The 25,273-nt window shown below is 34.9% G+C and overlaps 1 protein-coding gene across 1 annotated transcript in view; it reads left to right on the forward strand.

Moving 5' to 3' along the window:
• LRBA (LPS responsive beige-like anchor protein) overlaps positions 1-25,273 on the forward strand; it is a 746,329-nt gene that overhangs the window by 200,704 nt on the left and 520,352 nt on the right. The window contains exons 31-33 of the mRNA XM_068990001.1: positions 11,064-11,142; positions 13,218-13,351; positions 20,848-20,909. Of these exons, the coding sequence (XP_068846102.1) occupies positions 11,064-11,142; positions 13,218-13,351; positions 20,848-20,909 (275 nt within the window). The remainder of the gene's footprint in view (positions 1-11,063; positions 11,143-13,217; positions 13,352-20,847; positions 20,910-25,273) is intronic.

Consider the following 25,273-nt stretch of genomic DNA (forward strand, 5'->3'; position numbering starts at 1 on the left):
CCACAGTGATTTTGGAGCCCAAGAAAATAAAACCTGCCACTGCTTTCCACTTTTCCCCCTTCTATTTGCCTTAAAGTGATGGGAACGGATGTCATGGTCTTTTGAGTGTTGAGTTTTAAGCCAGCTTTTTCACTCTCCTCTTTCATCCTCATCACGAGGCTCTTTAGTTCCTCTTCACTTTCTGCCATTAGGGTGGTATCATCTGGATATATCTGAGGTTATTATTTCTCCCAGCAGTCTTGATTCCAACTTGTACTTCATCTGTCCTGGTATTCCACATGATGTACTCTGCACAGAAGTTAAATAAATAAATACTTAGGGTGACAAAATGTAGCCTTGATGTACTCCTTCGCCAATTTTAAACCAGTCTGTTGTTCCATGTTCATTTCTAACCGTTACTTCTTGACTTTCATACAGATTTTTCAGCAGACAGTTAAAGTAGTCTGATGTCCCCATCTCTTTAAGAATTTTCCACAGTTTGTTGTGATTCACACAGTCAAAGGCTTTAGTTAGTGAAGCACTCTGCAACCAGGTGATAATTTACCAGTTTCCCCCCGCTTATTTAAATTTCGTATAGTTTATGGTGGTAGTATTTCCCAAATAGTTCCCACTGTCTTCCATTTTGGAGTAGATTTTCTAATAGTTTCCTTTTTCTCTCTAGCTCCTATTATTTAAAAATTAATTCATTCTAAGTTGCTGTAAGTTGTTTATTGATGGTAGTCTTTAGTTCTGTCACTTGTTTTGATATCTTTTTCCTCTTCCTTTGTCACTAGGCTCATGTTGTCACTTACGTGGTATCTTGATTTTAGTTTGTTGCTTCTGTTGATTGCTGCCATGAACGTTATTGCTTTGATAAGAAATCCTGTTTCTGACTCTCCTCAGTTCAGTTCAGTTGCTCAGTCGGGTCCGACCCTTTGCGACCCCATGAATTGCAGCCCGCCAGGCCTGCCTGTCCATCACCAACTCCTGGAGTTCACCCATCGAGTCTGTGATGCCATCCAGCATCTCGTCCTCTGTCGTCCCCTTCTCCTCCTGCCCCCAATCCCTTCCAGCTACAGCCCTGCCTTTCATGCTTTTGCCTACCATACTTCCCTTGTAGTCTGTTCTCTTTTCACCTGGAATCCAATCAAATAAAGAGATATTTCTGCTGTTAATAGTTTTAGTTGATAGATTTTTTTGTTTTCTTTTTGGTAGATCTCTTGATTTAAGTTATTTTCCATTAAAAAGTAGGCTATATATAGTATATTGAATCTTATTATCCTTCTGATTCAAACAGGATTTGGGGAAAATGATTTGTGGATGAATTGATTGTTACTGTGATTACGTGCTGGGCTGGGCAGTTTGTTCTTGTAAACCTGAGCAAGTTAGATATTGGTCTTGGGTTTGATCATGGATTATTTTCTTTATTTGAAAGTATAGTTAATATCTGTCCCTGTAGACAATAAACCTTTGTGCCGTGGGATGACTTCAGTTCTGAATTTTATAGTGAGTCAGCAACAAAAAATGAACTGTTCATATTCAGTAATAGTTGTTGGTAAATAAAAATATGCTTGATAGTAGATTAGCAAAAATGGAAGTTTCCTTGGGAGAAATCATGGGACTAGAAAACATAAAACATGAGTTTTGTACCAGAAAAGTTTAAACTATTTGGAAATTTTGATATCAAAATGTGATTGCTGTGCTTTATGTGTGGCACAGTTAAAGAGAAACTAGGACTGGATCCCAGAAAAAGAACTGGAGCTTGTCAACTTATGTGAGGTCAGAGGCTTTTCTGTTAAAACATTACCTCCAAAATCATTTTGTGAAAAATAAATTTGTAAATAAATTTTAAAGCAGTGTATGTTATTCAGATGATGATCAATGTTCAAATTTCAGAGTTTGGTTTGAATAATATTTCTTAGCTCTTATAGCATTTTATTAGCAAAAACATTTAATATAATAATGACAGATCTTTCATAGTAAGTTGTAAAATATTCATCAGAGAACAAAGTATACCCTTTGTGTATGCATATTTGTTTATAAAGAACACTAAAAGAGAAAATAGAGGTTTTTAGAAATATATCAAAATTTATAGATTTTCAAATTACTTATTGGTAAAAGTTTAATTGCCCAGACTGCATGTTAAGATGCAGTTACTCTTTATTCAAATATCCTGTGGTATTTTTCAAATATATGTGATTGCAAAGCATAAATGATTAAAACAGAATTGAAGTAAGCCCAATGAAGGATCTAAATGAATTGCTCTTAAGTACTTTAAGTGCTGAGTCTTTGCTAATTTGCAAAATTCAATAATCATACCTTTATTAGAATATTAGGCTCTATATTCTTTTTTTATCAGAGCCATGCATGTTATTGATATGAATTAGAATGTTTATTTTTAATGTCAAAGGAAAATACTTGGTTCTTCACTTTTATAATATTTGACCCAAGAGGCTTATCTTTACTTATTTAATAAAAATTTCTTTTATTTAATGAAGAGTTTAAACTGGCATGTAGACTGTCCCTCCTTGAATAGGTCTGGAATGGGTGGGGAGGGAAAGAGGGAGAAAAGGAGAGAGGATGCAGTTGAAAAATACAGTGTTTAGGGATTAAATATTGGCATTTGTTTTAATGAGACTTTATTGCAAAGGACATTATTTATGTAGACCCTTAGGGACCTTGAATAAACAATTGGCTATTCTCTGGATAGATGCTAGACAGATGATCTATTTACATTTTCCTTTTTGTTCTTTTGAGTATCTGGAAAAATGTCAGTTTGAAGGAGACAGTTTATCAGTGTAAGGGTAATGAAAAGATAAGTTAGTAGCATTTCACAGGTTGGAAGTAGCTTTTGAATTTACATGTGTGATCACTTGTTGAAAATCTTTTTATTGTTAAATTAGTTTAAAACAAATTTGTCGTAAATTTATGATTAATCTGAGCTGAAAAAATAAAGAATGTATTTGGAAGTTACATTTTTCTGTCTAGTAGGAATGAAGGACACCTGGTGTGAATTTTGTGTTTTTTTCCTTAAAACTGTTGCTGATTGATTCATTTATCTTTCTCCATAATATGTCTTCTTGTGATTTAAAAAGTTTAGTTAAAGAAAATCCCTTTCTGCTATGTGTGAAGTCACTCAGTCATGTCCGACTCTTTGAGACCCCGTGGACTGTAGCCCGCCAGGCTTCTTTCTGCTATAGATCACAATAAACAAATGTTGGTTTGAAAATTGACATTATTTCTAGGGTAGTATCAAGGAATTATTTTTGTTACTTTTTATTTTTTTTTGATCCCTCAATGCTCCTTATCTTTTGCAAATTTTGATATATATATTTCAGGTTATTAAAATCAGATTCAGTTTGGACAGTTAAGCTAATGTTTTAAACTACTTTGTGAAGTTTCATACATTTCTTGAGACTTTTTACTTCTATCTCTATTTTTAACTAGATTGAACCTTAGTTGTTCCTTTTTGTCAACTTCAGAAAAGCTCAAGAAAAGATGCCAATTAGTCCTTTTAGAGAAAATGTCCAACATACTCTAAATAAAGATGGTCTTTAAAAACTATCACTAAAACAGCTCAGAAATATTTCGTTAATCACTGGTAGCAGAAATCAGTGGCCAACCATGATTGAATGATCATATTGCTGTCAGGAATCTAGAAAATCGCAGGTATCATTAACTGAGTGTAATAACAGTGTTTGGTCTTTGAAGTACTTAATGAGTGTTCTGTGAGAATAGAATGATTGGTCCTGACAGAAATAAGTATTTTCAATTTCACTTTATCTCGCCTTCCACTTTGAAATTTTATTTTCAAAATGCAAGACTGGAGATCATTTGGCAGTGAAAATATGGGAATTGATATATGTACTTTAAAAACTTAGTCAGTATGAAAAAAATGTGTACTTCATTTTAAAATCAATCCTATGCATTAAAGACAGATTCTATTCAATTTGTTAGTTTTTTATGTAATGATAGTTAGCTCTCCCTTGAGCAGGGTGGGGAGTATGGCAGGAAGGTCAGCAAGAAACTAGAATCTTAATAAAAAGAAAAATCAACTCTAATTATCAATGGAAGAGGAAGAAAATGTGTTGTGGAGAAGAAAGATTCACTCTGGGTAAGTTCATCTTGTGGGAGTGTGCTCACTCTGAGAGCGAGGCTGGGTAACTATCCAGAGGGTAACTGGGAAGATTGCTGAAGTGCCCGCTCTCCAGTAAAACCGTCCACATCTCCCAGTGCTTCTGTTTGGCTGAGACCTGTAGTCAGAACTGCTGATTATGACCAGTCATGTTTCTCAGAAGGCCAAGTTATCCCAGATCTTTACTGTTTCTTAATTAGGTAAATCTACAAAACCCCTGATTAGAGCCTGGCTTTGTTTATCTATACCCAGAATTAACTTTGCCTTAGTTGAGTGAGCAAGCTGAATCAAAGTGCCTGGATAAATTGAAGTAATCCAGGAAATCTTGGGAATGGTGTGAGGCAGTGACAGGCTATGGAGGACAGTGGCTAGGATTTACCAAATGTTTATGGCTCTGTGTTTTTTATACTGATCTGATAAATGAAGCTGTTGGCAATCCACTTTTTATAGCAGTGAAATCTGAGATTGGGTTCTAGATTTTTCAAAATAATTTACCTTTCATCTTAAGTTTGTATGGGGAAATTTGTAAAGGTACTTCATTTTATAAGCTTCATCTCATTTATTTACCTGCACAACTGAACTGAACTGAATGGCAACCCACTCCAGTATTCTTGCCTGGAAAATCCCATGGATGGAGGAGCCTGGTAGGCTACACAGTCCATGGGGTCGCAAAGAGTCGGACACGACTGAGTGACTTCACTTCACTTCAGTGTCACATGAATAATCATTGAAAAATTTGGGTGTCTTTTCAGCCTCAAGTACAGACTAAAGGGAAACATGATAACTTCCTTTCAATGTTTTAAAGGTGGTCCTAGAATAGAAGAGTAGGAAGGGAAACTGTCACGCATTGTATGTTTACTGTGGTATAGGTTCGAAGTACTTTATTTATTATTATTATTATTTTAATTTTTAGTTTTACTTTATTTTGCTTTACAATGCTGTATTGGTTTTGCCATGGTTCTAAGTACTTTAATCCTTGAAATAATTCTGTGACGTGAGTATCCATGTTAATTTTTTAGATGAAGTAAGTGAAGCACAGAGAGCTTAAGTAACTTTGCCCAAGGTCACACAGTAAGTGACAGAATCCTTTCTGTTTTCCCTAAACATTTAGTCTATAACCTCTTAAGGGTAGTTGTTATCAAACAAACTGAGCTTATATTGATAGAGCTAGGATTCAATTTGAAAATGCTTTGGTTGTGGGTGGCTGATGAGTGCAATCATAAAGAACAAGATTCCAATGAAAATACTCAAAAGATCAGAATAGTCAATTATGTTTCCTGTTTTGTTTCCTGTCAATTGGGAAAAATATATTCAATTTTATTAATAATCAAAGAAGTGGAAATTACTTTTTCTTTCTTTAGGGTAGTTTGACAGTGTGTGAAAGTGAAAGTCACTCAGTTGTGTCCAACTCTTTGCGACCTCTTGGACTGTAGCCTTCAAGGCTCCTCTGTCCATGGAATTCTTCAGGCAAGAATACTGGAGAAGGTAGCCTGTCCCTTTCTCCAGGGGATCTTCCTGACCCAGGGATCAAATGGGGGTCTTCTGCTTTATAGGTGGCTTCTTTACCAGCTGAACTACCAGGGAAGCCAGTGTGTATCAGCAATTAAACTTTGGGCTTATTGACTTTAGGAAGTTACTTCAAGGATATAAAGGAGTGCACATAGATTTATATAAGCATATACAAAACATTGTTTATTGTAAAATATTGGGAACAACCAAATGAGTGTCCCTGAATTTGAGTTGATCTGATATTTCCTCTTGATTAAAATCATTATATTTCTCTGCTAGGACTGTTCTGGGACAGAGAAGGAAAGAATCTAATCATATGGTGCACAATTTTGATTTGTTAAAATGCTTGACAGTGACCACTTTCATCACTTGATTAAAGTATAGCTGCCAAGTTCCTATATTATAGAGTTGTAATTAATAAGTCTTTTGTCTTATATAATGTCTTTGTCTAATACATCTTTTGTCAAGATATACTTTGAAGTTCTTTAAATGCCGTTTTCCAGATTGTTAATTTTATCAACAGTCAGTTTTATCAGCATGGCTTCATGGCTTCCTGTTTTATTGGATGTGTTACAGTCAATTACTGTTGTTATTCTCATGCTCAGATTGTCTCCATCTTGGTAGGTGCCAGTCCCTTTAAGCTGGCCCCTTTGCCGCTGTGACATATCCTGTCATTCCTTGGACATTTCCTTGCCTTCTGAAAAGCAAAAGTAGATGTTCCAAGTTCACTTTGTGCTTTTCTTCCACAGATACTAAATCAGCTGTTCCTGGTTTGTCTGTATAGTGGGGTGTAGTACTTAGAAGCCAGGGTGCATACAGTTAGGTGTTAGATGCTCTCAGGTCCTCTCAGTGGTCAGGTTAGGGACTGCACTCTATCGATGTGTATGTTAATGAGAGTATATGTTTTATATACAGGCATACCTTGGAGACCACTGCAGTAAAGTGGCTATCACAAAGTGAGTCACATGAATTTTTTATTTCCCAGTGCATATAAAAGTTATTTACAGTATCCTATAGCATTATGTCTAAAAATACCATGTGTATACCTTAATTCCATCAGCAGATGAATGGATAAGAAAGTTGTGGTACATATACACAATGGAGTATTACTCAGCTATTAAAAAGAATACATTTGAATCAGTTCTAATGAGGTGGATGAAACTGGAGCTGATTATACAGAGTGGAGTAAGCCAGAAAGAAAAACACCAATACAGTATACTAACACATATATGTGGAATTTAGAGAGATGGTAAGGATAACCCTGTATGCGAGACAGCAAAAGAGACACAGATGTATAGAATAGTCTTTTGGACTCTGTGGGAGAGGGAGAGGGTGGGATGATTTGGGAGAATGGCATTGAAACATGTATAATATCATATAAGAAACGAATCGCCAGTCCAAGTTCGATGCACGATACAGGATGCTTGGGGCTGGTGCACTGGGATGACCAAGAGAGATGGTACGGGGAGGGAGGTGGGAGGGGGGTTCAGGATTGGGAACACAGGTACACCCGTGGCAGATTCATGTTGATGTATGGCAAAACCAATACAATATTGTAAGATAAAATAAAGTATAATTTAAAAAGAAATAAATAAATAACATTATTAAAAATGCTAACCATAACTGAAGCCTTCAGTCATAATAGTTTTGCAATAATAACATCAAAGATCACTGATCACAGATCACCATAATAAATATAATAATAAAAAGTTTGAAATATGAGAATCACCAAAATGTGGAATTTTAGAAGTGATGTGAGCAAATATCATTGGAAAAATGGTGTCCATACACTTGCTTGATGCAGAGTTGCCACAGATCTTCAATTTGTGAAAAGCGCAGTTTGTAGAAGGATGCAGTTATTGTGCTTCACTTTATTGTGGTTTTCAGATATAGTGTGGTTTAAAAATATTTCTGAAAATTAACATTTTTTTAACAGATTGAAAGCATGTTGTAACTCTGTGATGTCAAATGGATTTTTATGCACTGGGAAACCAAAAAATTTGTGTGACTTGCATTGTTGTGATACTTTCTTTATTGCCGTGGTATGGAATTGAATCCAGAATATCTCCAAGGTATACGTGTCCTCAGATGATATGCTTATATTTTACAAGTGTTTCTCCTCTAGTGTATATAATCTTGAGGTTGTAGATTGTCAAAACAGTGAATTCAGAGAGTTACTGCATTCCTCCTCCTTTAGCCGTTTACCAAATTGCAGACTCGGTTCTGTTGCTTTCCTGATTTTATCCAGTTTTCTCACAATTAGGTCTCAACTTCTAGTTAACTACTTGTTAAGATACCTTAGTAAAATTCATTGATTTAAGAGATGTTATCATGTGGGAGAATGTGCATCTTATCAAGATGAAATAGATTGTTATGGAAAATAATTCTTACTTAGAGATTTCTTAAATTCTGTTTCTTTTAAAATAAGCCCACGATTCCTATCTTTTCTCTGATGACTTTCTCTAAAGTCTGTATCAGTGTCCTCCAATGAAGATCCTAGCAATAAACCTTTGTTTGAATAAATTAATTCAGTGAGGGAGAATGTAGACAATGAGGAAACTTGCGACATCTCTGGGAAAACGATTTATTAAAGGATTTGAGTTTGTATGTAAGTGTAGAGAATATAGTCTGGAAGGATATGTTTCCAAACTGCCGCTAGTGGCTGCCTTTGGAAAAGGACTGGGACTAGGAGGGCTTGTACAGAACATTTCTGAATTTAAAAATCAGGATGTATCCATGCATTGGGTAAATAAAATAAATGGAAAAAAAAATGATAATTTGAGGTCAGGGTTATGGAAGTGGGCCTTTCTTCTGAATTAGGAACTGTCAGGAAGCATGGGTAATTCTGTGATTTTAGGTATCCTAATTAAGTCTTATCTAGACTCATGGAAGACTTGATGGAGCCTAAAGCTCTAATTAGTAAAGAAATAGCAGTCTTTCATATTAGAGTTTGGGATGTTTGACCATCTTTGTTATGTTATGGAGTTCATGTTTTGGTCTTTTGGGACATGATTACAGACTGGTATTTTATGTTGGCTCATCATAGTCATGACATGGCATTGTTTGATGTTGCTGTTTTATGAAATGGTTCATAGTCAGCAAAAGAAGACCATGAGCTAGGTGTAGGTTCTAAAGCCAGCCCTTAACCACCCCAGGGCCTAGTTGACATTACACCCAGCTCCCAGATGCCAAAGAGGCTGCTTTTCTACCTTCTCCCCTATTTCTACCATCTTTCTTTCTACATGCTGGATGGAAATGTCTTCTTCTGTTTCCCTCTTATCTGTCTTTCTGTCCACACCACTTTGTCTGCTTTAGGTGTTTCTAGTGTGTCCACACCTGAGGTTCTAAGAATGGATCAAAAGCAGCCGACCTCTGATAGTGCGTCCTGATAGATTCCAGAATTCTTCCAAGCCTCCCTTCCCTCCTTGTGTGTAAGCTTTGCATCTTTGTTTCCTTTGCTTCGATATGTCTGTTGCCTTTCTTGGTCTGTCCCTGTATAGAATTGTGATGGGATTTCAGTCTGCTCTAATACTAACTTGGTGTCCTTTGAAGACATTGTTTTTAGAAATGGAAGTTTCACTTCCTGGAGTGCCAGTGCGTCTCCTGCACGCATCCCCTCCATGTTGTTAGGATACCCTCCCAGTGACTCTTGTGACCCTTGTGTTGGAGAGAGGCATTTAACACCGTGTTTGTCCTCTTCTTCTTTCACCCTATTGTCAATCTTAGAAAATGACCCTTCTGTTTCTTCAGGTCTTCCTCCTAGCTTAAATTAAATGCTTTTCTATCTCATATATTCTGATTCTTAAATGGGAACTTTATTTTTCCCCTACTTTTGTGAACTTTTTAGAACTCTTCAAGCCTCAGTAAATTACCATCCAAATTAGTCTTCTGGACTTTTTCAAAACTTCCTATATTCTGTGTTGTCCATTCTTTGACTCTGTCAGAGTTAATTTCCTGGTATTTATTTTTCCCTTTCCAAGTAAAATTTATAAGCATAGTTATTTTTGGAAAACATAAAGAAGTTAACTCTGTATAGGGCAGGATAGTGTGAACAGTTTGTACTCTGAGAGGGTGAGTTGGCCCCTGAGCAATACAGATAAACAAAAATAAGGATATCTGGGAGTGTTCATTGGAGAGCAAAATTAGACCATGGGAATTAATTTTATATAGTAGTTTGAACAAAGATAGGGACATAAAATTATAGGAAATGGAGAGGGAATTATATACCACATGGGAAGAATGGCCTACTAAAATCTGGGAGATGGTTTGATTAAGGGAATGATTTTTGCAATTATAAATTGAGAACCTTCTATTTTGTTACTTTATCTAGGTGTTTGAGAGAGATGGATGAAAAAGACGTGATCTCTGCTTTCAGAAATATTCGTGTATGAGGGAGAAGGACATTTGAAAAATCAGTTGAAATATAGTATGACAAATACAACATCATGTTATGTCCTAATTACAGTGAGGACACCCAGGAGGGAGTGTATGTTCTGCTTGTATCACTTAAGAAAGACTTCTCAGTTGATTATTGCGTAATGTTTGCTGAACTCGACTCAGAAGCGTTTAAAGTATCGAGCAGAAGTTATTTAGTGACTACATTGAGACAGTTGTCATGGTAATGAGGCATACCTATTTAAGCTAAATTTGGAATTAGTGGTTTCTCCTTTTTGCTTCAGTTTTAAGAAGTTTCTGCTTGTGTATGTGCTTTGCTATTTGATGTTGAACTGAATGAATCATGATCCCAATTGAGTGATTCAGAATTTTCTATTACTTCTTCAGCTGATGGTTGCAAAGACTCCTTTATGTGAGAATTATATATTAAATGATTCAAGAAAAACCTTGTTAATTGGTAGATTTTAATGTTATCCAGATTATGTTGTTGTTTAGTCTGTAAGTCATGTCTAGTTCTCTTATAACCCCATGGATTGTAGCCTGCCAGGATCCTCTGTCCATGGGATTTCCCAGGCAAGAATACTAGAGAGTGTTGCTGTTTCCTTCAACAAGGGATCTTCCCTACCCGGGGTCAAACCCACATCTCCTGCATTGCAGGCAGATTCTTTACCAATGAGCCACAAGGGAAGTCCCATCAGATTATAATAGGCATTAAAAATGTATGGGTGTGTGCATGCCTAGTCATGTTGGACTCTGCGACCCCATGGATGGTAGCCCTCCGACTCGTTTGACCATGTGACTTTCCAGGCAAGAGTGCTGGAGTGGGTTCCCATTTCCTATTCCAGGGGATCTTCCTGATGCAGGGACTGAACCCGCATCTCTTGTGTCTCCTGCATTGGCAGGCAGCTCCTTTACGAACTGTGCTATTTGGCAAAATGCACCTGGAAAAATGCAGTATCGTATGTTTTGTTTTGTGATTTGGTATCAAGATACCTTTTTTGTTTGAACTCTTGTTCATCCCATAAATGGTTATTTTCTCTTATAGGTGGTAGATCATCTAATGCAAAATTACCTGCAGTTCCAACAGTTGGTTCAGTTCCACAAGACCAAGTTTCAAATATGAGGTATTCAAGCTATTAATTTAGATATTTGTGATATATATTCCCTTTGATAACTCTTAAAATATCTAGCTATAATTTTTTTTAATTTACTTTTTTTTTTTTTAAGTGACATTTAGCGGCTTGGGAATATTTTAGAAGTTCTTCCTGAAAGAAGATGAGGTGTAAAAGATTCCTGAGAATTAGCTATTTGGGATCAATAAATGCTAAATGGATAACAAATATTTAATTTCACAGGTAGTTAATAAATGCTAAATGGATAACAAATATTTAGTTTCACAGGTAGTTAGTAACTAATGGCTTACGTTTCATATGATTGTAGATTGAACATTTGGAATTCATTGTTCTTCTTCCCTAGAAATGCTGAAATAAGTTTATGTTGATATTGAATTATAGGTAGATTTTTACTGTCTGTTATCTTGTCTAGTTAGGAATATGTGTTTCAAGTTCTAATTTAGAAGGCTGTGAATATATTTCACCACTAGAGCCTTTGTGGCTAGAGTCCTTGATGTATGCCTTACCACAATTGGAAAATGCAGAGCATTTTACAAATAAAGATACTTGGGTGCTACAAGTGTAGGCTCATAGTTGTGATATCATCCAGGGATAAGAGGCTCCATGAAATCAATAGATAGAGATAGTATTATGTGGAACACCTGGGAAGAGGTGGTTGTTGACCACAGAAGTTTGCAGCAGCTTACCTGTTGATAATTTCAGTAGTATCCCTTGTTACCAGTATAAATAGGAAGTACTCTTTGTAGGAACAGTAAATAAGTAGTGACTATTTGTATACATGTTTGGTTCATAAGTTAAAAAGTGAAATTCCTGAAATGCAGGGGATTTTTTTTTTTAAACTCATTCAGTTCAGTCGCTCAGTCGTGTCTGACTCTTTGCGACCCCATGAACTGCAGCACGCCAGGCTTCCCTGTCCATCACCAACGCCCAGAGTTCACCCAAACTCATGTCCATTGAGTCGGTGATGCCATCAACCATCTCATCCTCTGTCGTCCCCTTCTCCTCCTGCCCTCAATCTTTCCCAGCATCAGGGCCTTTTCAAATGAGTCAGCTCTTCGCATCAGGTGGCCAAAGTACTGGAGTTTCAGCTTCAACATCAGTCCTTCCAGTGAACACTCAGGACTGATCTCTTTAGGATGGAATAGTTGAATCTCCTTGCAGTCCAAGGGACTCTCAAGAGTCTTCTCCAACACCACAGTTCAAAAGCATCAGTTCTTCGGCGTTCAGCTTTCTTTGTAGTCCAACTCTCACATCCATACATGACTACTAGAAAAACCATAGCCTTGACTAGATGGAACTTTGTTGAGAAAGTAATGTCTCTCCTTTTTAATATGCTGTCAATATTGGTCATTTAACTCATTAAATATGTATATATGTATATAGTTGGATATGGATCCAACCAACTGCAGATTGAAAATGTTGAAAAGAAATTCTTAGAGAGTTCCAAAAAGCCAAACTTGAATTTGGCTCACGTTGGCAACTATGTATGTATGTGTATGCGTGGGGATATGTATCTATCTGTCTATAGATATGCATAGTCATGGTCAATAGAAAATTAGATAAAAGACTGATAAAATTTGATAAAAGATTTGATAAAAAATTTTCCATAAAGTTCCAAAAAGCAACACTTGAATTTGCCTCCCATTGGCAACTATTTATTTGTGTATAAGCGCATGTGTGTGCATATATATAAATGCACACACAGGAATGCATATATATATGCATGGTCATGGTCAATAGGAAATCTGATGGAAGGCTGTTAAATTTTGATAAAAAAGTGTTTTTGGTTGTCATGGGGCCAAAATCAAGTGCTCTGTACTAGCCAGTTAGGACTTCTAATAAGAGCTGATGTTTGGAATGGTTGTTAGCCAGGTTGTTTGTGAGGACTGGGGGTGGCAATGTACAATAGGATAAAAGTGGATATTCCAGGCAGAAGGAATGATGTATATAGCAATAATGAGTCATTAGATGATTTCCAGTTTTTCATGTAATTTTACATTTTTACGGAAACTTACTTTAAAAATAAAAAAATTGATCAACAATAATTAATAGTATCTTTCCATTAGCATTACAGAGAGGCTCGAACATGCTTTGGAAAAGGCAGCTCCTCTTCTGCGAGAGATATTTGTAGATTTTGCCCCTTTCCTTTCTCGGACACTTTTGGGTAGCCATGGACAGGAACTGCTTATAGAAGGAACAAGTAAGTCGGTTTCTTTCTTCACGTATGTATTTAAATTTCAGGGCTTAAAACTGAAGTGAATAATAAAAGAGGCATGAGGTTTTATTGTTTTTGGCCTTTGACAGGCTTCTCATGGAGTCTGTACGTATCTTTTAAATAATGTGGCATGGCTGATATTCTGATCTGTTCAAGGTTTTTTTAATCACTGATTTGAATGAGATTTGTATTCAGCAGGTTTCTTACTGTGTGTTTTGGGGAACAATAAAAGAAAACTTACTGAATGCAAAAAGTAAGAAATGTTTAATACATTAAAATTAACCATGAAAATTGAGAATTCGAGAGACTAATGTTAACAGCAACAAGTGATGTATTTACCTGAGATTTTACCTGAATTTGAGATCTGTATAAACACCAGTGTATTGCCACATGTTGTGAAATTGAGGAATGCATTATTAGTCTTTACTAGTGGAGTTCTGTTCTGCGAATAAGGAGAAAAAGCAATGGTATTTTCTCTATCTTGCTTGTATCACACCTAGATTACTTGATCTTTTCTAGATAGGGTACTTTGAGATGCTGTCTAGATAGTGTGGAGAAGTAAATTGCTGTGCAGATTGGAAACCATCCATTTTTGGAATGGATGGAGAGGTAGTGGGGCTTTCCTTTGCTCTTTTTTAAAGCATGAAGCGCTTGGCAGATTAAGTGTTTTTTAATATTCAAGAAGTTAACCAGGTGAAAGTTGTCTTACCCTGAATTTATCAGACAGTAGAAACCAGTTCAATAGAGATCAACTTTGCAACCAATTAGATTTATTATTTGAGCTTAACAAACTGACTTCAAAACACCAGTCTTCATTCCCGTAACTAACATTTTGTAAAGGACAAGCTAGAGGACCTTCATCAATGATAATGTCAAAGTGATCTTTTCATTCAAAAGTGTTTGTAGTGTATGTTCACTAAATTTGGCTTGTCTGTATACAGGTTTGATGTTTTATGGATAAGACATATATTCTTGTAAAGCTGAAAAATCATGGGAAAGCACAATTATCTGTACTCTAGTATCTTTAAATATAAACTTACAGCTTTAGTTATCATGACTTTTTGTTGTGCAGTCAGTCACTGGGTTATCTATGCAATTTCTTAAAACTTGTGAAGAAAAACCCTCTTTTTATAGTAATAAGGATATAATGATAATGAAAGTTATAGATAGGTTAATAGTTCAAGATATCCTTACCTGAGTGGTAACTATGGGATATCAGCACTTTATTTGGCTCTTAAAACATAATAAATAGTTATTAGCTAATGTAATAATTTCATCATCATCCCTGCTGTAAATATGTATTGGGTTGGTGATGATTGATATCATTTCTATATAGTCAAGGAGTAGCATTGAATTTATGTGGGAAAAAAGTTCAGGGTTTAGAAACATTGAACCAAATTTGGGGTAGAAATTTACTCTGTCTGCTGAAGGATATAATTATTTAGCCAAGGACTGTTTGACCTAATGAAGTAATAAAATTTGAAAGGAAGTGAATTGATATATTGAAGGAATTCACCCTAATTTATGCTTCATATATCAAACATTTATTCTGTTAAAGTGGTATGACAACTTGTTAATTACATTTCATTTTATAATGCTAGAATGAATGTATTAATTATAACCTTTAAGTATAGCAATAGATTTTTGCTATTTAGTTGATCTTTGAGTTTTATAATAGACCCAGCACAATAGGATCTTCTTAGATACTCAAAAGTATTAAATTTGACAATTTTAGATCCTTAAGCAAAATTTAATTTAGAATCATTTTGCTATTGATAAATTCTGATAATATGATAAAAAGGAAGATGATATGCTTTTGATCATCTATAAAAAATAACTTGATCATTGCCTGCTTACTGGATTGTGTTCATAAAAATAACAAATAAATCTAAGAGTTTTATATAGCAAATATATTTTGAATTGTGAGGAATCCTTTGGGTGGTAGTTTTATGCACTGTAAAACAGAAAAGTTTTGAGGGGGAGATTGTTGCAGCATAGTTCTGTTGAAAAAGTTTTGAACTAAAAAATGTCAGTAGAAGGGATATCTCTGGTGGTCCAGCAGTTAAGACTCCACGCTTCCACTGCAGAGTTTGATCCCGGGTTGAAGAAGTAAGATCCCACATGCTGTGTGGTGCGGCCATAAAAAAAAAAAAGGGCAGGCACCTTCAGTCCCTGTTGGTCACTAGCTGTGTGACCAGGTACTTGAAACCTTATTACTTAAAATTTTTTAAATTATTTTTATAAATAATTTTAATGAACATTTAAAATATTTACAAAGTATGAGTTGCAGTATTTATGAAGTTACTATTGCTGACTACCCAGACCATCTTTGTTTTGCCATAACTGTTATATCCATCTCATTTTGTTTTCCTTTAGTCTTTAAAACAACCACAGACATCATGTAATTTCACCTCTAAATAGTTACAATTCATGTAAAAAAGATACTTTCTCACATAATCATAATTGCTTCTCTTATACCTAATAATAACAATTCTATAATATCCTTTAATACTCAGCCCGTGTTCATCTTTATTTAAGGAGATATTTTTATATAATTGATTTTCTTCCAGTTAAGATCAAGAAAAATCATTTTTTTCATTTGATATGTCTGTTAAATCCATGCTAATGTCAAATAGTTTCCCAGTATTCCTTGGTTTTCATGTGATTGACCTGTTGAAGAAATAGGGTTGGTGGTTCTGTAGAATGTTAACACATTTTGGGACTCTGTGGCTATTCTTGGTGACGTCATTTAACAGTTTCTCTAGTCTGTGTGTTTTCTGATGGCTTGAAGTCTAATTAGATGTGATAATTCATGTTATATCATGCCTAGAGTCACATATTTTCTGATTGGCTCAATTTTAGTAGTATTAACCCCCCTTTTCAGGTAGTTATAACCCTTTGTAAGAGCTGATGTTTTATTGCTTTTATTGTTTTTAAAGAAGTCTTCCGAAAACAAAAAGATGATTACTTGTAAATAAAGTTTGTTCTGACAGTTACCTTAAGTGATTTCATTCGGCACTTTTTATAAATCTAAGGTTCATTATGAGCTTTTTGTGATCTTAATTTTCCTGTATGTTAAAACATTTTGCTAATTATCATTACTCATCAGTTATTTCTAATTATGCTAAGGACTAAAACAATAAAAAAAAATAAGAATGTTAGAACTGCTTCCAGCATCAGGGTGAACTAGGAAACCAAATCTTGGATCACTCTGGTTTCTTACTATGTTGCCAAAGTATTGCATTGTGTTTTAAGAAGATATAAACTTGTTTTCTCAATTGGATTAAAAGCTGGTATTTGGGGAGGGCAAAAATATCTTAAGTATTACAGTTGTTTTTGACTTTCCAATAGACCACAGTACATTTGGGGCTTCCCCTGTAGCTTAGCTGGTAAAGAGGCCACCTGCATTGTGGGATACCTGGGTTCGATCCCTGGTTGGGAACATCCCCTGGAGTAGGGAAAAGCTACCCACTCCAGTATTCTGGCCTGGAGAATTCCCTGGACTATTGTCCATGGGGTTGCAAAGAGCTGGACATCACTGAGTGACTTTCACTTTCACAGTACATCTGTGTAGTTTATTTTTAGGATTAAAATTTCATGGGGTCACAATTAAGGAAAAATGGTATGAAATGCTCTTTATACTCTTCAAAAATTATTGAGACATATTGGTATAAAAGAAATCTGTGAATACCAGCTTTGTGTCTTATTGTTAGCTTTTACTGAATATAGTTAGTTAAGTCACAATTTTCTATTTTCTGTCCATAATGGTGGGGTGAAAAAAAATTGATAGAAGACATTTTATAAGTACTGGACCATCTGTGGCTGAATTTGAAGATATAGGGAGCAGTATTCATAATTTTTATCAAACTCAAGACTTCATTAGTGCACAGTATATTTCTGTGGACAAAAAGGAAATTGATTTCTCAGCATCGTGTCATTCAACAGGAACAGTTTAATTCTACAAATTCATACGATGTTTTGTGACAAAAACCTGGATTATCTCATTTTGGTAAAAAGGCCTGTGACAGTGTTCATGCACTGTTGCTGACTGTGCACTGCAGCTTGCTTGGTGCAATTTCTAAGTGAATAGCTACTGAAGCAGGTTTATACACAAGGACGATCAGAAGGAAACATTCACGTAGAAGTGAAAAAATTCAATTGATTGATCACTCTAAATGTCGTTCATAATCTAAAGATGATAATATTTTGGAATTTGAGAGGAGAGAAGGTGACCTTGCAAAATTCCACCTTCCTGCTGCTGCTGCTGCTAAGTCGCTTCAGTCATGTCCGACCTTCAGCAACCCCATGGACTGCAGCCCACTAGGCTCCTCTGTCCATGGGATTTTCCGGGCAAAAGAGTACTGGAGTGGGTTGTCAACCTTCTGCTGCTGCTGCTGCTAAGTCACTTCGGTCGTGTCCGACCCTCAGCGATCCCATGGACTACAGCCCACCAGCCTCCTCCATCCATGGGATTTTCCAGGCAAAAGAGTACTGGAGTGTCAACCTTCCTAGACTATTGCATTTGACAATGTTAGTTCAAAAAGGAGGGCCGGAGCAAACAAAAGATAAAACATACTACTTAAATGCAGGGGAAAAAAGGACCAGAATTAATAATAAAATTTCATCTATTAGAAGTTTATTTGAAATTTAGAATTAATATTTATAAGATGAATATCATGTTTACAAATTCATGGGGAACAGTTAATTGTATCCAAATTATAGGCGAGTACTTTCAAAACCTGGAAAACGGGGAAGAACTGATATTATGCTTAAATTATTATTACAACTTCTAGTAATGTTTATGCCATTCCTTTATATTTTTGTAGATTAAAGTGACTTAAGATAAATAAAGGAAAAAACTGGGTTCTATTGTTCCAGATGGCAAATGGTCATACCTATTTTTCATGGTATACATGAGAGTTTAGATATCTCAGTGGGTTCAGATACTGAAAGCTTAAATCTGGTAATTGATTTAATGTTTCTGAGTTTGGTAGTAAGGAAAACAGTGGTAATAGAGGTGCAGAAACTGCAGTGGTCGTTGGTCATGAAACACCCAAAGAGTATAAAACTCTTGGCTTTGGTATTCTTAATTTGCCTTCTTTTGAAGAGACTATGATTCCATATCAGTGAAAAATCAAAAATAAAACCAGGCACACCGAACCCTAGGGTCAGATTTTGAGTCTGGTCAGATCTCTGAACCTAAAGTACCTTGTTCACCTTCTGCTAATTGGGGCAGTAGTAGAATTTGCCTGTATAAAGTGAAAATTGATACTTCTGCAGCAACTTACAACTTCACCTAAGGGCTGTTTGAAGGCTTTCCTTTGGATAATTCTTAGAGTCTGAATGTAGATCTGAAGACAGATTTGCTGGTTTAAAAGTCATTTCTTGCTTTTTCATCCGTGCAGCCAGTGTAACGGAAAGGTAAAAATTCAGATCAAAAAGAGATATGATTAAGTTTTGCAATCTGAAACCAAGTCCCTTATTGAGATGATTTCCTATTTACTTACTCCCATGGTTTTATATTTGTGTTTGCGGTATTGATCCCCTTTGGGCATTTAAGTTATTGAAGGTCAAATGTAAACGCTCTTTTGTCTTCTAAAGCCATTTCTCATTTAAAATTTAACACATCATCTGCTCTGGCCCCCTACCCATCCTTTAGAATCTAGAAAACCTCACTCCAAAAAACACATGAGTTGTTCTAATCAAATTATGAAATATTGTTTGACTTCTTAACTATCTTTGAATATTCAACTCCACTGATATGTGATTTTATTACCCTTCCTCTGGTTTTCTAACCTTATTGAGAAATAAAACTGAAATAAGTAATTTTTTGAAAGTATATATCCTACCATACGCTGTAGAGAGACAAAACAACCTATAAATCTTTCTAACTTTGGATGGCCCAAGTTCATTTTAATTATTATGGTTCACTGTTTTAGTGGATATCAAAGGCTGAGCTAGATCAGGGCCCAAATGCTTTGCAATGAAAGGAAAGTTGGTAGGAAATCTGGTTCCTCTAGGACAGAGCAATAAGGAATAATGACCTAATTGTGGAAAGACCTAAATTTACTTGCTGAAAGTAGTGGCTTTTGAAGTTGAAATATATGAAACTTCCTTTCATGTTTTCTGAAAAGTGACAGGTTTTCAGACCAATAAAGACTATACCAGTAATAAGAGTATTGGTGTGCCCTTCGTTTTGGCCTTGGCATTAGCCTGAGGGCGTATGCTCATCTCAGCTCTATAGAAACTACAGTTTAGTCTAGTTAAATGTCTTGCTTGCTTATTGCAACATGTAGATATTCTGTAGGTAATTTTCATGTGCTGGCACTATTACCAGCATTTCTGTGTTACACATTTACACATTATCTCAGACGGGGAGAAAAATGTTTCTGCCTTTTCTAAAAAGTGAAGGGAGTGAACAACCTGTTGAACTTGAATGCTGTTTGTAAGGCTACAGAATGCCAACATGTGCCATCAGCAGATATGAGGCATTATGTCTAAAAGAAGGAAGGGGAAGGAACTATAGAGCGAAAAGATTAAACAAGGGGAGTAGGATGGGGTAGGATGCCCATAAGAACTTGGTTAGAAAGAAATAAGGTAATTTTATGGTGTGTCTAAGGGCCATGGGAATTATTTTAGTTGTTATACTTAAATTAATTTGAACTTAAGCTTATGTTTGCTTAGAAAAATATAGAATAAAAATTATAATTTTTCTAATTATTACTAGCATGATACAGTAATTTAATGCTTTTATTTATTGACATTGCTTTTATAAGATATTGGTTGTAAAATGTTCTTTGAACTAATCTTATTATTAATCAGAACTAAAGAATTGTTTAGATATATATTAAGTATATAAAGTTCCTTCCTGAGATAGTTTTGGTGAACTTGAAACATAAATGAGAAAATGTAAGTGAATTTATTTATTAAAAAAAAATCAAGAGTGTATAACAAACAATGGCCTGCATTTCTGTTAAGGTTTAGAGTGAGGTCACAGGTCAAGGTACTAATAAGAGTGTTTGGGATGTCTGCTGCCATGAAACAAAATGGAAACTTGATTGATAGCTGGAGGGTTGAAGGGAGAGAGTGTGGTGGAGAAAGCAAAGGTCAGGGAGCCATTTCCCTTCTCTGCATGTATAACAATCAGCTCTCTCCAAAACAAAATTTAGATGATATTAGTCAGTATGGCATGTGTTGTGCACATTTCCATGAGTATTGCGCAGTGTCATTGTATATGAAGTGGTAATAAATGTTTTAGTTATTTGAAAGCTGAAATGAAATCGGCTAAAAAAGATTGCGGTGTTTTTGATGCCAAATTTAAAGTAATCACAGAATGTTTTGTTTACTCATTAAATATGTATAGGTTCGGTTCTTAGCAATATGTTAAATTTTATTTTAAAAACCGATTTGGGCAAAGTTGTGTAAGAAATAATCCCTCATTTGTTTTTTATAAAATTAAAAACAAATTCTCTTTAATATAGGTCTGGTTTGCATGAAGTCTAGTAGTTCAGTTGTGGAGTTGGTTATGCTACTGTGTTCTCAGGTGAGTGACAAGAATAAATGCTGAATTAAGTAAATTCTCAAATGAATTTATTTTGCAAAAAAGTTAAAATTGTTGATTAGAAGTTTTTTCTATAATAGAGTTTTGAGTTTGCAGTTTTAAAATAATTTCTTTGTATTGCAAAAGGATTACTTCTTGTGTTTGTTGCTAAGACATAATTTTGAAGTACGTGCTGAGAGGAATTGTATAGGTGAGTGAGAAACAGGTTTTTCAAGCCACATTTAAAAATGCTCAGATCAAATGATTTTGAGATGGCTAAATTTCTTTGCTTTGTGTATTAAGGTTATAGAAACAGATTTATTTCTATACCTTGTAGAGTGCCACTCTGACTCCCCTGGGAATAATGGGTTTACTTCCCTTTTGTGCAGAGGTTATAAAATGAGTGATAAATAATTTTGAATTCTTGTCATTGCTAATTATTTTTGACATACACAGTAGATTTGGGAAAACATCAACAAAAATATGGCAGCCATCATAATAAGGTGTAGTGAGTAAATTCCTAAAAGCAACGTTGCTTTCAGTGTTCAGAAACCTTACACCTCATGTGGTAAACTCTAATGATTGAAAAAAAAAAACTTACATAAAAATCATGTATTCTGTGATTTTTTTTTTTTTCCCCGCTCTGGTTAGCAGTTAAATAGATGAATGTTTTTTATTGAGAGTTTTCTTTGTAGTCTTTTAAAAATGATATCTTGCTGGTAGTAAATTCCCCTACTTAAAACTTTAAAATAGCCTTTATTAATAGGAAGAGTATTGGTCTAGAGGTCAAGGGTTCTGACCCATTTCAAAACCTTTGACCTTCATTTACAACTCCTCTGGTTTACTTGCCTGACGAATAAGGATAATGCAAAATTAATGTTTCTTTGCATCGATTTATTCATTTTAGTGCCTATATTGCCAAATTTATTTAGACTGTGCTGATGGACATTTCATGAATACAAATTAAAGAATCATAGAAGGTGTGAAAAATCAATACTATGCATTGTCAATAAAATGCAATAAGAACAATTACTTCTAGAGATTGCATCTAATGGATTTTTATAATGAACTTGTAAAGAGTAGTTATGTTTGTAGTGGGCTTATTATTCTTAGATTTAGTGAGAATCATTTTTTTAATTTAATTATCTCCTTTAAAAAACTCCATTTCTTTAAAAGCTGACTGGATAAAATTTCCCATTGAGTAATCTGATTTGAAATAATTGGCTGTTTATTTCTTAAATGGAAATAACCATGTGCCATTCTTGCATTGACATGAAATTATACTTACTTTAAGAAGCATTTGCTTCCAGTTTTATATGTATCTTCCCAGGAGTATGAATTTGTTGTTTGTAGTGTAATATTATTGTTTCATAGGTAGAGTTTGATAATGAAGTTTTACTTTCTAGTTTAGAAAATGTGAATATATTCTTCATACATGAAATTATTTCAAATATATAGTGTATCACACAGTTGAATGTTAGAAGCTGGAAAGGTAAAGAATGACATGTTCTAATACACCTATTTGTCATCTATGTCATGGTGCTGTTTAATACTGTTCTGATCAAATGGGATATGCAGATCACTTAGAGTAAGTTGCAAAAGTCAATCTCAAAGTTTTGTTTGAATAAAACACATTATTGGTTTATTTGAAGTTCTTAACATTTTTTTTTACAACTTCTTTAAAAGTTCCATTGCATCTCTATAAGATGGAGCACAGTGTGAAAAATGATGTGAAAAATGAAGCCAGAATTAGCTCCAGATGTATACAGATTGTTCTGGGGTGATAATTACATTTTTCACTTTGAATTTTCCTAATTCAAAGAGGTCAGATTGGCAATCGCAAAAGTGATTTATTTTGTTAAGAAGTGAACTGTCTTTTTCTACATGAAAGCTTTAGAGATATGAAATTGAATTTGAAGTCGACATTTTGCAGATATTGGGTGGGGATGGCTTGAGTTTGATTGATAATTTTTTTTAGTCTGAGATGGGGTGGGAAGTGAAAAGCTAGCCTCTTACTAAAATTTTAATCAATTTTTTAGGAAGAGATGGAGAGGATTGAGTGCCAAAGATCGAAAGATCAGGTCAAAAACTGCTTTTTAATCACATAAATAATGGGATATGCTTATGAACTTAGCATCTGCAAATTTGATTTAAAACTTTACAAATTAGTTGATGTTAATTTCATGATAGTCAGCCATCTTCTGATTATTTTTCTTGAAACCATTCAAAACTTATTTTCTTTCTGTAATCTTCTTAACAAGGTGTTTAAATCTGCCATATTTTATTACAAAAGAGAATTTAGAGCCTAAATTTAAGAAATGAGGAAATGACCACATTTGGTTTGCTGTCTTTCAGACCAAACAGATCATTATATATTTTATTAAAGCTTCAACTAGGATTTTTTTTCAGTATCCACTCATTCATTAAGAGGTTTATTAGGTTCCATTTTATATTTTATCCCATTTAAGTTTTAGCATTTTAAGGTAAAATGTTGTTATTATTTAGATATGGAAATCTTTCTTAAATTATTCAACACATTATTTTTCCATTAAGTTGTGTGTATTTGTGTGTGTGTGTGTGTAGACACACACACACAAACACTTATGATTTATTAAATTAGATTTATTCCTGTGTTCAATCTCATATAAAATCATTCAGGAACTATTTAAGCTCCAAAGCTTAATTTAAATCTTCTTTAAAATAAGTGTGTATACACTCTTCAGGAAGCCGTATACTCTCTGATGCACAGAAAAAATCGAACAAGTTCTTAATTGTATTTCAGATTCAGTTTTTCAGAAGCATGTAACTTATTTTTGCCTAATATTTATTGTTTATGTATATAAACCATATAAAATCTCTATGAATTTAAAGAAAATATTAAATAATTGTTTAAAGTAATATTTTCCAGCATTGTGTAAAGTGTTTGTATCCTGTTCATTTGACATTAATATCATTTTTGAAAGAATTGACATTGCATTCAAGGCCACTTTATAAAAGCGTTGTGTTGCTCATCCTAATTCAGTCTGACATACATTCCAATAACACTACCTCCCTTCTTGGGTTTAAAGCTAAATTTATGACTCTGCATTGTGAAGTGCATCATTTAAAAATGGTTTCAACCCAAAACATCTAATAAATAAATAATGTGTATGGCTACTCAGTAGTAGACTTTCTAGACTAGAAATCATTCCATCGGATACTCAACAGTCCACTATCGGAGAGGGCTGTCAGATAAATCTTATGGTAGCTGCATTCATGTCCTGTAAATCACAAATTATTGTCTGAGCCTTCTGCCAGGTCATCTATTCTTTTCCCATTTATCAGAAATGCATAGAGTATATAGAAAAACTAGAAGTACCAGGTAGTCTGGCCTGACATCCTATCTGAGTAATTAATTAGTAGTAAAAGTTAATTTTAAATATAGCATTAGCCTGATTTTCCTTTAATACATTTTTTTCATTAGAATGTGTAGATTGTTGGTATTTGGGGAAATATTTCTTATGTATGGAGGTATCAGTAAAAGGTTTGGTCATTTTTGATTTGTTTCTTCCTATATCTGAATTATTGATTTTTAAATTATAATATTCATAATAAGAACCAGTCATCACCACTCATATGATTCTTTACTGTCTGTTTTATGTTTGAAATTTTTCCTTATTCTTCATAGTAACACATTTCTCTTTTTCATCACTCTCCTATAATTTCTTTTCTGTGATTCTAGTTTTCTTCTCCCTTTTGAGTTTATTCCCTCTAAATATATGATATTAATGTTGTGGTTCTTGATTTTTTTAATTTCATGAACTTTTCCTTTTTATGATGATGAAGATTTTGAGTAAAGTAGATGATTAAACAGACAACCAAGCTGAGGGCAGGGCAGGGGGCAGCAGCAAACTAGCTCCGTCCCGTGACACAAAGACTCCTTCCACTCTCAGGCCTCGCTTACTGTTTGCACCTGATTTCTTATCACTTTCTTCTTATATCTGTTCTCAAGCTATGTGAACTATTTCAGGTCAGTCCAATTCAGTCACTCAGTCGTGTCCGACCCCATGAATTGCAGCATGCCAGGCCTCCCTGTCCATCACCAACTCCCGGAATTCACTGAGACTCATGTCCATCGAGTCGGTGATGCCATCCAGCCATCTCATCCTCTGTCGTCCCCTTCTCCTCCTGCCCCCAATCCCTCCCAGCATCAGAGTCTTTTCCAATGAGTCAACTCTTCGCATGAGGTGGCCAAAGTACTGGAGTTTCAGCTTCAGCATCATTCCCTCCAAAGAAATCCCAGGGCTGATCTCCTTCAGAATGGACTGGTTGGATCTCCTTGCAGTCCAAGGGACTCTCAAGAGTCTTCTCCAACACCACAATTCAAA

This window comes from Capricornis sumatraensis, chromosome 17 (genome assembly GCF_032405125.1).
Source record: "Capricornis sumatraensis isolate serow.1 chromosome 17, serow.2, whole genome shotgun sequence".
Lineage (NCBI taxonomy): Eukaryota > Metazoa > Chordata > Mammalia > Artiodactyla > Bovidae > Capricornis > Capricornis sumatraensis.